Raw genomic sequence first — 12024 nt, forward strand, 5'->3', positions numbered from 1 at the left:
CCCAATGTCCCCTCCCTGTCCCCTCAAGGACAGGCTCCATCCAGGACCAGCAGCTCCTTTATTTGGGCCAGCCCCATGTCCCCACCCCGCTGTCCCCGTGTCCCCACCCCGCTGTCCCCACTGTCCCCGTGTCCCCTACACGTCGCTCTCGGTGACAGTGCCACCCTCGGGGGGGTCACACCGGGGTGTCCCCTCCCCGTCCGGCCGCTCCAGCAGCTCCCGGGTGACGGTGGCCGTGTCCAGGGCCCGGTCCCCGCGGGTGTTGTCACCCTTGGGGACAGCCGGGGCCCTGACGATGTCCCACCACAGCACGCCCTGGGGACAGCGGCTCTGCCCTGCTGGGAGGGGACAGGTGACACCACAGGGGGACAGGGACAGGTGACATGACAGGGGGACAGGGACAGGTGACACGACAGGGGGACAGGTGACAGGACAGGGGGACAGGGACAGGTGACAGGACAGGGGGACAGGTGACACAACAGGGGGACAGGGACATGGTGACACAACAGGGGGACAAGGACATGGTGACATGACAGGGGGACAGGTGACAGGACAGGGGGACAGGACAGGGGGACAGGGATGGGTGACAGGATGGTGGGAGGTGACAGGGACAGGGTGACAAGGACAGGATGACAGGGATAGGTGACAGGAATAGGGTGACAGAGAAGGGTGGCAGAGAAGGGTGACAGGGAGGGGTGATAGAGTGGCAGGGACGGGTGACAGGGTGACGGTGACAATGACAAGGTGATGGTGACAGGGTGACAGTGACAGGGTGACAATGACAGGGTGACAAGGTGACAAGGTGACAATGACAGGGTGACAATGACAGGGTGAACAGGGTGACAGGGTGACAATGACAGGGTGTCAGGGTGTCAGGGTGACAGTGTCAGGGTGAACAGGGTGACAGGGTGACAATGACAGGGTGTCAGGGTGTCAGGGTGTCAGGGTGACAGTGTCAGGGTGACAGTGTCAGGGTGTCAGGGTGTCAGGGTGACAGTGTCAGGGTGACAGGGTGACAGTGTCAGGGTGACAGGGTGACATGTCAGGGTGACAGGGTGACAGTGTCAGGGTGTCAGGGTGACAGTGTCAGGGTGTCAGGGTGTCAGGGTGACAGTGTCAGGGTGTCAGGGTGACAGTGTCAGGGTGACAGGGTGACAGTGTCAGGGTGTCAGGGTGACATGTCAGGGTGACAGGGTGACAGTGTCAGGGTGTCAGGGTGTCAGGGTGACATGTCAGGGTGTCAGGGTGACATGTCAGGGTGACAGGGTGACAGTGTCAGGGTGTCAGGGTGACAGTGTCAGGGTGACAGGGTGACAGTGTCAGGGTGTCAGGGTGACATGTCAGGGTGACAGGGTGACAGTGTCAGGGTGTCAGGGTGTCAGGGTGACATGTCAGGGTGTCAGGGTGACATGTCAGGGTGACAGGGTGACAGTGTCAGGGTGTCAGGGTGACAGGGTGATATGTCAGGGTGACAGGGTGACAGGGCGAGTGTCACCTGGCAGGAGGCTGAGCAGGACGCCTGTCCCCAGCGTGCCCAGGGTCCCCAGGGCTCCGTAGTACAGGTAGGACACGGAGTACAGCTCAACCAGGACAGCCGGGCTGTGGGGACAGCGGGGGTGGCACGGGGACACCGCGTGACGTCACGGGAGAGGGGACACTGCATGACGTCACAGGGAACGGGGGGACACCGTGTGACGTCACGGGAGAGGGGACACTGCGTGACGTCACAGGGCATGGGGACAGCGGTGTGATGTCATAACAAACAGGGACAGAGGTGTGACGTCACAGCCAGCGGGGACGGGGGTGTGACGTCACAGTCAACAGGGACTTTGGTTTGTGATGTCACAGCCAGCGGGGACAGCGGTGTGACATCACAGGGGACAGGGACAGGGAGGTGCCAGCCCAAGGGGACAGGGCCATCCCCGCTGTCCCCACCCCGCTCACCGCAGCGGCTCCGGGGCCAGGGCGGTGCCGTGGGTGGCGCTGGTGACACTGGTGACACTGGTGGCGCTGGTGACGTTGCGGGGGGGACACAGCGCCCCCGAGGTTGGCAGCACCCCCATGGTGGCCGCGCTGGGCGGGTACAGGGTGGCACCAACGGCCACCCACAGGGACAGCGACAGGCCCAGGGCCAGACCCGCCAGCACCCCCTGGGACAGGGACAGGGACGGGGACAGGGACAGGGACAGGGACACGGGGACAGGGACGGGGACAGGGACACGGGGACAGGGATGGGGACAGGGACAGGGACAGGGACACGGGGACAGGGATGGGGACAGTGACAGGGACAGGGACAGGGATGGGGACAGTGACAGGGACAGGGACAGGGACAGGGACAGGGATGGGACAGGGACAGGGATGGGGACAGTGACAGGGACAGGGACAGGGATGGGGACAGGGACAGGGACAGGGATGGGACAGGGACAGGGATGGGGACAGGGACAGGGACAGGGACACGGGGACAGGGATGGGGACAGGGACAGGGACAGGGACACGGGGACAGGGATGGGGACAGGGACAGGGACAGGGACAGGGACAGAGGGGTCAGCAGGGCATGGAGGGGCTGTGGACACCCCCCACAAAAACCCCAAATATCCCCGTGGCTGTGCTGGATGGCAGAACCCCCCGCCCCAAAATCCTCCTGTTCCCAAAATCCCAAAAATCCCCAAAATCCTCAAAATCCCAAAATTCCCCTCCCCAGAATCCTCCCCGGCCCCAAATCCCCTCCGGCCCCCCGCTCCCAGCTGTGCTGCAGAACAGCAGGACCCCAAACCCCCTCCCCAAATTCCCGAAATCCCAAATCCCAAACCCCCCAAACCCCAAACCCCAAACCCAACCCCAAACCCAAACCCCAATCCCCAACCCCAAACCCCAATCCCCAACCTCAATCCCAAACCCAAATCCCAAACCCAAATCCAACCCCAACCCCAAACCCCAAACCCAAATCCAACCCCAACCCCAAATCCCAAACCCCAATCCCAAACCCCAAACCCCAAACCCAACCTCAATCCCAATCCCAAACCCCTCATCCCGCATCCCCAACCCCAAACCCAAATCCCTCACCCCAAACCCGACCCAAACCCCAAACCCCAAACCCAACCTCAAACCCCGCACCCCAAACCCCTCACCCAAACGCACCCAAACCCCAAACCCAACCTCAATCCCAATCCCAAACCCCTCATCCTGCATCCCCAACCCCAAACCCAAATCCCTCACCCCAAACCCCCAACCCCAAACCCAACCCCCAACCCCGCACCCCAAACCCCAAACCCCAAACCCCAAACCCCCGCCCCCCACACCCCAAACCCCAATCCCAAACCCCAACCCCAAACCCAACCCCAAACCCCGCACCCCAAACCCCAAACCCCAAACCCCACGCCCCAAACCCCAAACCCAACCTCAATCCCAATCCCAAACCCCTCATCCCGCATCCCGCACCCCAAACCCAAATCCCTCACCCCAAACCCCAAACCCCAAACCCAACCTCAACCCCAAACCCCTCACCCCGCACCCCGCACCCCAAACCCAACCCCAAAGCCCCCAAACCCCGCACCCCAAACCCAACCCCAAACCCAACCCCACCCCGCACCCCGCACCCCAAACCCAAACCCAACCCCCGCACCCCAAACCCCAAACCCCAAACCCCTCACCCCGCACCCCCCGCACCCCAAACCCCTCACCCCAAACCCCTCACCCCTCACCCCAAACCCCGCACCCCGCACCCCGCACCCCAAACCCAACCCCAAACCCCGCACCCCTCACCCCAAACCCCGCACCCCAAACCCAACCCCAAACCCCGTACCCCGCACCCCAAACCCAACCCCAAACCCCGTACCCCGCACCCCAAACCCCAAACCCAACCCCAAACCCCGCACCCCGCACCCCGCACCCCGCACCCCAAACCCCTCACCCCAACCCCGCACCCCGCACCCCAAACCCCGCACCCCAAACCCCAAACCCCTCACCCCGCACCCCGCACCCCGCACCCCAAACCCCGCACCCCAAAACCCGCACCCCGCACCCTGCACCCCAAACCCCTTACACCAACCCCCGCACCCCTTACCCCAACCCCCGCACCCCAACCCCGCACCCCGCACCCCAAACCCCTTACACCAACCCCCGCACCCCTTACCCCAACCCCCGCACCCCAACCCCGCACCCCGCACCCCAAACCCCAAACCCCTCACCCCGCACCCCAAACCCCACACCCCCCACCCCGCCCCCCCCACCCCCAAACCCCAAACCCCAAACCCCGCACCCCTCACCCCAAACCCCTCACCCCAACCCCGCACCCCGCACCCCAAGCCCGCTCTCACGGCGGTGCCGCAGCGGGGCAGGAACATCCCCAGGACGAAGGCGCCCAGCAGGGGCCCGCTGATCACCCCCATGACCGTGAACGAGCCCTGGCCGGGATTTGGGGTTTATTTGGGGTTTTTAACAGCGTTTGGGGGGTTTGTAGGGGATTTCTGGGGTCAGGGAGAGCTCCAGGAGGTTCCTGGCTCTACCCCAATTCCCCTCCTCGAGGGTTCTCCGGGTGCCACCAGAGCGTGGCCATGTCCCCTCTGTGTCCCCTCTGTGTCCCCGCTTGGACGGGCACTGACACCCGGGGGGGGTTTTGGGGTTTATTTGGGTTTTTTTGGGGGTTTTAGCGGGGTTTTTTGGTTTTTAGGGGATTTTTGGGGTCAGGGAGAGCTCCAGGAGGTTCCTGGCTCTACCCCAATTCCCCTCCTCGAGGGTTCTCCGGGTGCCACCAGAGCGTGGCCGTGTCCCCTCTGTGTCCCCTCTGTGTCCCCTCTGTGTCCCCGCTTGGACGGGCACTGACACCCAGGGGGGGTTTTGGGGTTTCTTGGGGTTTTTTTGGGGTTTATTTGGGTTTTATTTGGATTTTTAGCGGGGTTTTGGGGGTTTGTAGGGGATTTTTGGGGTCAGGGAGAGCTCCAGGAGGTTCCTGTCACTGCCCCAAACATCCTCGAGGGCTCTCCAGAGCGTGGCCGTGTCCCCTCTGTGTCCCCTCTTTGTCCCCGCTTGGATGGGCACTGACACCCAGGGCGGGGTTTTGGGGTTTTTTGGGCGTTTTTAAGGGTTTTCTTTGTGTTTTTAGCGGGGTTTTGGGGTCAGGGAGAGCTCCAGGAGGTTCCTGGCTCTGCCCCAATTCCCCTCCTCGAGGGCTCTCCGGGTGCCACCAGAGCGTGGCCGTGTCCCCTCTGTGTCCCCTCTGTGTCCCCTCTGTGTCCCCGCTTGGACGGGCACTGACACCCAGGGGGGTTTGGGTTATTTTGGGTTATTTTGGGGTTATTTTGGGTTATTTTGGGTTATTTTGAGGTTATTTGGGGTTTTTGGGGTTATTTGGGGTTTTTTTTGGGTTATTTTGGGGTTATTTTGGGGTTATTTTGGGTTATTTGGGGTTATTTGGGGGTTATTTTGGGGTTATTTTGGGGTTATTTTGGGGTTATTTTGGCGTTATTTGGGGTTTTTGGGGGCAGCAGCAGCCTAGGGAGGGGATTTGGGGTCTCGGGGGGCTCTCACCTGCAGGACCCCCCCTCCCAGCAGCGAGGACAGAGCGGCCACGGTGATGCACGAGGTGCCGTAGATGAGAGCTGTGGGAATATGGGACATCCCTTTGGGGTCCCACACCCCTTTGGGGTCCCACACCCCCTTTGGGGTCCCACATCCCCTTTGGGGTCCCACATCCCTTTGGGGTCCCACATCCCCTTTGGGATCTCACACCCCCTTTTGGATCCCACATCCCTTTGGGGTCCCACATCCCTTTGGGATCCCACATCCCCTTTGGGGTCCCACATCCCTTTGGGGTCCCACATCCCTTTTGGATCCCACATCCCTTTGGGGTCCCACACCCCCTTTGGGGTCCCACATCCCTTTGGGATCTCACACCCCCTTTTGGATCCCACATCCCTTTGGGGTCCCACACCCCCTTTGGGGTCCCACACCCCCTCTGGGGTCCCACATCCCTTTGGGGTCCCCATCCCTTTGGGGTCCCACATCCCTTTGGGGTCCCACACCCCCTTTTGGATCCCACATCCCTTTGGGGTCCCACATCCCTTTGGGGTCCCACATCCCTTCGGGGTCCCACACCCCCTTTGGGGTCCCACATCCCTCTGGGGTCCCACACCCCCTTTTGGATCCCACACCCCCTTTTGGATCCCACATCCCTTTGGGGTCCCACATCCCTTTGGGGTCCCACATCCCTTTGGGGTCCCACACCCCCTTTGGGGTCCCACATCCCTTTGGGGTCCCACACCCCCTTTGGGGTCCCACATCCCTTTGGGGTCCCACACCCCCTTTGGGGTCCCACATCCCTTTGGGGTCCCACACCCCCTTTGGGGTCCCACATCCCTTTGGGGTCCCACACCCCCTTTGGGGTCCCACATCCCTTTGGGGTCCCACACCCCCTTTGGGGTCCCACATCCCCTTTGGGGTCCCACACCCCTTTGGGGTCCCACATCCCCTTTGGGGTCCCACATTCCTTTGGGGTCCCACATCCCTTTGGGGTCCCACACTCCCTTTGGGGTCCCACACCCCCTTTGGGGTGCCCCCCACCTCCGGCACTCACAGAGCCCCTTGGAGATGAGCGTCAGGCTCCGTGGGGACAGCGCCGGCAGCCGCGGCTTCACCAGGTCCTCGACGGTGACGGCGGCCATGGCGTTGATGGAGGTGGAGGCCGTGCTGGGCGCGGGGTGACCCCGTCAGCCCCCCCGGGGGGGGTCGGGGCGGTGACACCCCCCTGCCCCGCGGGGTGGGGACCCCTCCTCACCTGAGGGTCCCGCTGTAGGCGCAGGCCAGGAACAGCCCCGGCACCCCCGGCGTGCCCTCGAAGATGTCCAGCACCAGGTAGGGCATGTACTGCGGGGCCGGGGGGTCACGGGACCCCAAAAAACCCCTGGAACCCCCCCAAACTCCCCCAAAAACCCCCAAACTCCAGTCCCATTGTTTTGGGGGTGATGGAATGGGGCACGACCTCAGGGGACCCCAAAAACCCCCAAACTCCAGTCCCTTTGTTTTGGGGGTGATGGGGTGGGGCAGGATCTCAGGGGACCCCAAAAACCCCCGAGAACCCTCTGATCGAGGGGTCTTGGAAGGGACAGGACCCCCGGAGACCCCCAAACCCCCCTCTGTGCCCCTGGGAGGTCCTGGAAGGGATCAGGACCCCGAGAGACCCCAAACCCCTTTTTACCAACAACCCTGGGGGCTCCTGCAGAGGATCAGGATCCTGTGGGACCCCAAGAGACCCCAAACCCCCCTCTGTGCTCCCGGAGGGTCCTGGAAGGGATCAGAATCCCAAAAGACCCCAACCCTGGATGTGACCCCACTATTTGAGAGGTCCTGGAAGGGATCAGGACCCCAAAAACCCCCTGAACCCCCTCTTACCCACAACCCTGGGAGGTCCTGGAAGGGATCAGGACCCCAAAAACCCCCTGAACCCCCTCTTACCCACAACCCTGGGAGGTCCTGGAAGGGATCAGGACCCCAAAAACCCCCTGAACCCCCTCTTACCCACAACCCTGGGAGGTCCTGGAAGGGATCAGGACCCCAAAAACCCCCTGAACCCCCTCTTACCCACAACCCCGGGGGTCCCTGAGCGGACCGGGACCCCTCTGCGGCCCGGGGGGGTTCCGGGGGGTTCCGGGGGGGTTCCGGGGGGGCCGTACCTGGTCGGGGGCGGCGATGGCTCCGGCCAGGAGCGGGTCACAGTCGCGATAGATCGCGAACATGACGAGCCCGCAGGCCACCGCGCTGGCCACGATGCAGAACAGCCCCGCTTGATTGACCAGCAGAGCCCTGCGGGGTCAGCGGGGTCACAGGGACCTGCCAGGTCCTGGCAGGGCGCGCCAGGACCCTGAGGCTCCATGCGGAGCTCAGCCAGGGTCCCTGCAGGGGGGTAAAGGGGGGCTCGGCCCGTGTAGGGGCGGTGTCGGGTCCTTGCAGAGGGGTCAGGTGGGTTCGGGGGTCGGAAAGGGCTGCGAGGTCCTTGCAGGGTCTGTGTAGGGTCTGGGCAGGGTCCTTGCAGGGTCTGGGCAGGGTTTCAGGTGAGTTCAGGGTCCATAAAGGGGTGCGAGGTCCTTGCAGGATTTGTGTAGGGTCTGGGCAGGGGTTTCAGGTCAGTCCAAGGTCCTTGCAGAGCCCGTGTGGGGTTGTCCGGTCAGTCCAAGGTCCTTGCAGGGTCCGTGTGGGGGTTTCAGGTCAGTGCAGGGTCCTTGCAGGATCCGTTTGGGGTTGTCCGGTCAGTCCAGGGTCCGTGTGGGGGTGTCCAGTCAGTCCAAGGTCCTTGCAGAGTCCGTTTGGAGATGTCCAGTCAGTGCAGGGTCCTTGCAGGGTCCGTGTGGGGGTTTCAGGTCAGTCCAAGGTCCTTGCAGGGTCCGTGTGGGGGTTTCAGGTCAGTCCAAGGTCCTTGCAGGGTCCGTGTGGGGGTTTCAGGTCAGTCCAAGGTCCTTGCAGGGTCCGTGTGGGGGTTTCAGGTCAGTCCAAGGTCCTTGCAGAGGCTGCGCCAGGTCCTTGCAGGGCGCTGGAGCCACACAAGGACACCGACAGAGGACAGAGCCTCGCCCAGCGCATCCCCTGAGCGCTGCGAGCCCCCGACCCGGACATTTTCCGGCATCCAGCCCTTCCCGGGGACCCCGAGCAGCCCCGGACTCACATCTTGGCCTCCCTCTCGGTCCTGCAGGCCACGTAGCGCTGCACCTGGGCCTGGTTCACGCCGTACATGGAGAGCCAGAGCAGGCTCCCGCCCAGCAGGAACGTCCACACCGTGTAGCGGCTCCGGGGGTCCGGGCTGAAACTGGGGAGGGGCTGAGGGTGACCCCAGAGCCGGGGGAGAGCGGCTGGGGGTGACCCCAGACAGGGGGAGAGGGGATGGAGGTGACCCCAGACAGGGGGAGAGGGGATGGAGGTGACCCCAGACAGGGGGAGAGGGGATGGAGGTGACCCCAGACAGGGGGAGAGGGGATGGAGGTGACCCCAGACAGGGGGAGAGGGGATGGAGGTGACCCCAGACAGGGGGAGAGGGTCCGGGAGTGACCCCCAGGACCGGGGGAGAGGGGCTGGGGGTGACCCCAGAACTGGGGGAGAGGGGCTGGGGGTGATCCCAGACAGGGGGAGAGGGTCCGGGAGTGACCCCAGAACTGGGGAGGGGGTGGGAGTGACCCCAAAAGCCAGGGCAGGGGTGAGAGGGGTCCGAACACGGCGGGTTTGGGGGACACAGTGACCCCCGGAGCAGGGGCAGAGGGCCCGGGGGGGACACAGTGACCCCCCAGCACCCCGGGGCAGGCCCGGGGGGTCCCGCGGGGCTGGGGGAGGGTCTCACTCGGCGAAGTTGACCCTGGAGCCGTTGGCGGCGATGCTCAGCACCTCGGCGGGGCCCCCCACCAGCAGCACCCCGCGGATGGCCACGGCCGCAAAACCCGAGAGCATCACGAACACCTGGAACACGTCGGTCCAGATGACAGCCTTCATCCCGCCCTGAGGCACAGCGAGCCGGGGGTGAGCGCGGGGACACCCGGGACATCACCCGGGACATCCCCTGGGACACACCGGGACACCCGGGACACCTCGGAACATCACCCGGGACACCTCGGGACACCCAGGATACCCTGAGACATCCCCCGGGACATCACCCGGGACACCCGGGATACCCTGGGACATCCCCCGGGACATCCTGGGACACACCGGGACATCCCCCGGGACACCCGGGACATCCTGGGACATCACCCGGGACACCCGGGACACTCCGGGACATCTCCCGGGACACACCAGGGACATCACCCGGGATACCCCGGGACATCTCCCGGGACACACCAGGACACCCGGGACATCCCCCGGGACACTCGGGACACCTCGGAACATCCCCCGGGACACCGTGAGACACCCCCGGGTTTACCCCGGGACATCACCCGGGACACATCGGGACACCCCGGGACATTCCCCTGGACACCCCCGGGACACCCCGGGACACCCTCGGGACACCCGGAACACCTCGGGACATCCCCCGGGACGCCTGGGGCACCTCGAGACACCCCCAGGACACCGTGAGACGTCCCGGGACATCCCGGAACACTCCCAGAACACCCCCCGGGACACCTCGGGACACCCGAGACACACCGGGACACCCCAGGACACCCGGGACACTCCGGAACCCCCCCGGGGACACCCCCAGGACCCCCCATCCCTCCCGCACTCACCAGGGCGGTGTAGAAGGTGCAGATGACCCCCGTGGACAGCAGCGACGCCCAAATGTCCAGCCCGGTGACTGGAGGAGAAGGAAAGCTGGGAATTGTCACCTGAGGGGGGGGGGACAGGGACGGGAGCGGCCCCCCAGAGCCAGCACACCTTGGTTTAGGATCAGGGCGGGCGCGTAGATGACGATCCCGGTGTAGAGCATCTGGGGGGGACACAGGGGGGTCAGAGGGGGGGACACCGCGGGGGGTACACCGGGGGGGGGGCACGGGCGGGGTCAGAGGGGGTGACACCGCGGGGGTGACACCGCGGGGGTGACACGGTGGGGGTGACACGGCGGGGTGACACGGCGGGGGTCAGCGGGGGTGACACGGTGGGGGTGACACAGGTGGGGTCAGGGGGTGACACGGGGGGGTCAGAGGGGGTGACACAGGGGGGGTGACACCGCGGGGGTGACACGGCGGGGGTGACACAGGGGGGATCAGAGGGGGTGACACGGCGGGGGGGGCACGGCGGGGGTGACACAGGGGGGATCAGAGGGGGTGACACGGCGGGGGTGACAGCGCTGAGCAAACACGGCGGTTTTCACGGCAAGCAGCGCTCCCGCCGCGCTCCGCTCGCTGCGAGCCAGGCAAAACACGGGGCAGCGCCGCTCCGGGCTCCCCGCGGTGTCCCCGAAGTGTCCCCGAGGTGTCCCCGAAGTGTCCCCGAAGTGTCCCCGCGATGTCCCCGCGGTGTCCCCAGGATATCCCCGAGGTGTCCCCGCGATATCCCCCGATGTCCCCCCGATGTCCCCCGCTGTCCCCCGCTGTCCCCAAGCCCCCGACACGCACCGTGGCCAGCACGTACTGCACGGTCCCGCACAGCCTCACGCTCCGGCTGAAGCGCCGCTCCAGGTACTGCGACAAGGACAAAGGAGCGCGCTGGGGACAGCCCCGAGTGACCCCTCAACGGGGGGGTGACAGCGGTGACCCCCCAGAACCCCGGGCAGGGTGAGGGGGGTCCCCACAGCACGGATCCCCCCCCCAAAACCCCGGGCAGGGGGTGAGAGGGGCTGGCACCGACCCCACAACAGCCGGGGCTGGGGTCCGCACCCCGCGGGGCTGGGGGGGACACGGTGACCCCAAAAAAACCTCGGGACAGGGGTACCGGGGTCCTGTGGAGCTGGCGGGGTCTCAGTGACCCCAAAAAACCTCGGGACAGGGGGAGCGGGGTCCTGTGGGGCTGGGGGGGACACGGTGAGCCCCCCAGCACCCCAGGACAAGAGGATCGAGGTCCCGCGGGTCTGGGGGAGGACACAGTGACCCCCCCAGCACCCCTGGGCAGGGTCCCGAGGGGTTGGGGGCGGACAGTGACCCCCCAGCACCCCGGGACAGGAGGAACGGGGTTGGGGGGAGGACACAGTGACCCCCCAGCACCCCAGGGGAGGGTTCCGCGGGTCTTGGGGGGAACTCAGTGACCCCCCAGCACCCCAGGACAGGGTCCCACGGGGCTGGGAAGGACTCAGTGACCCCCCCAGCACCCCAGGACAGGGTCCCACGGGGCTGGGGGGGAGGACACAGTGACCCCCCAGAACCCCGGCACAGGAGCAGCAGCCTCCGCACCCCGCAGAACTGGGGGGGGGGGGTCCCTCACTCCGCCGTGCCCACCCTGCAGCGGGGGGGGCGGCGACGCCTCTTGGGGACCCCCCCAAGACCCGCGCCCCCTCCTCGCCCACCTCGTAGGTGCTGGTGAGCCCCAGGCGGTAGAAGACGGGCAGGAAGAGCTGCGCCGTGAGCGCGCTGTTGATGAGCTGCGCCCCGCACATCCAGAGGAATTTGGCCCCGTAGCGGAAAG

General features: G+C 65.5%; 1 protein-coding gene across 1 annotated transcript; it reads right to left on the reverse strand.

Annotated features, from left to right (window-relative positions):
- Positions 1 to 135: 135 nt before the first annotated feature.
- SLC5A5 (solute carrier family 5 member 5) lies at positions 136 to 12024 on the reverse strand. The gene is made up of 14 exons (XM_005531260.2): positions 11906 to 12024; positions 11022 to 11087; positions 10342 to 10393; positions 10194 to 10261; positions 9320 to 9474; positions 8654 to 8794; positions 7668 to 7797; positions 6773 to 6861; positions 6572 to 6684; positions 5527 to 5597; positions 4317 to 4403; positions 1945 to 2150; positions 1496 to 1599; positions 136 to 335 (listed from the first exon to the last, which is right to left on the reverse strand). Exons 1-14 carry the CDS (start codon positions 11993 to 11995, stop codon positions 136 to 138), a joined length of 1572 nt encoding a protein of 523 aa, XP_005531317.2. The 5' UTR covers positions 11996 to 12024.

Source organism: Pseudopodoces humilis, chromosome 28 (genome assembly GCF_049639895.1).
Source record: "Pseudopodoces humilis isolate 2021_Gansu_Grassland_sample_001 chromosome 28, ASM4963989v1, whole genome shotgun sequence".
NCBI lineage: Eukaryota > Metazoa > Chordata > Aves > Passeriformes > Paridae > Pseudopodoces > Pseudopodoces humilis.

What these genes read in the sequence shown, in the direction of transcription:
- SLC5A5 (XM_005531260.2), bottom strand. Translation starts at nt 11,995, where the DNA reads ATGTGCGGGGCGCAGCTCATCAACAGCGCGCTCACGGCGCAGCTCTTC. An exon ending in TGCAGTACGTGCTGGCCACG is followed by an intron (nt 10,394 to 11,021) that starts GTGCGTGTCGGG and finishes TGTCCCCCCCAG; the next exon opens with ATGCTCTACACCGGGATCGT. An exon ending in GCCTACAGCGGGACCCTCAG is followed by an intron (nt 6,685 to 6,772) that starts GTGAGGAGGGGT and finishes CCCCGCGCCCAG; the next exon opens with CACGGCCTCCACCTCCATCA.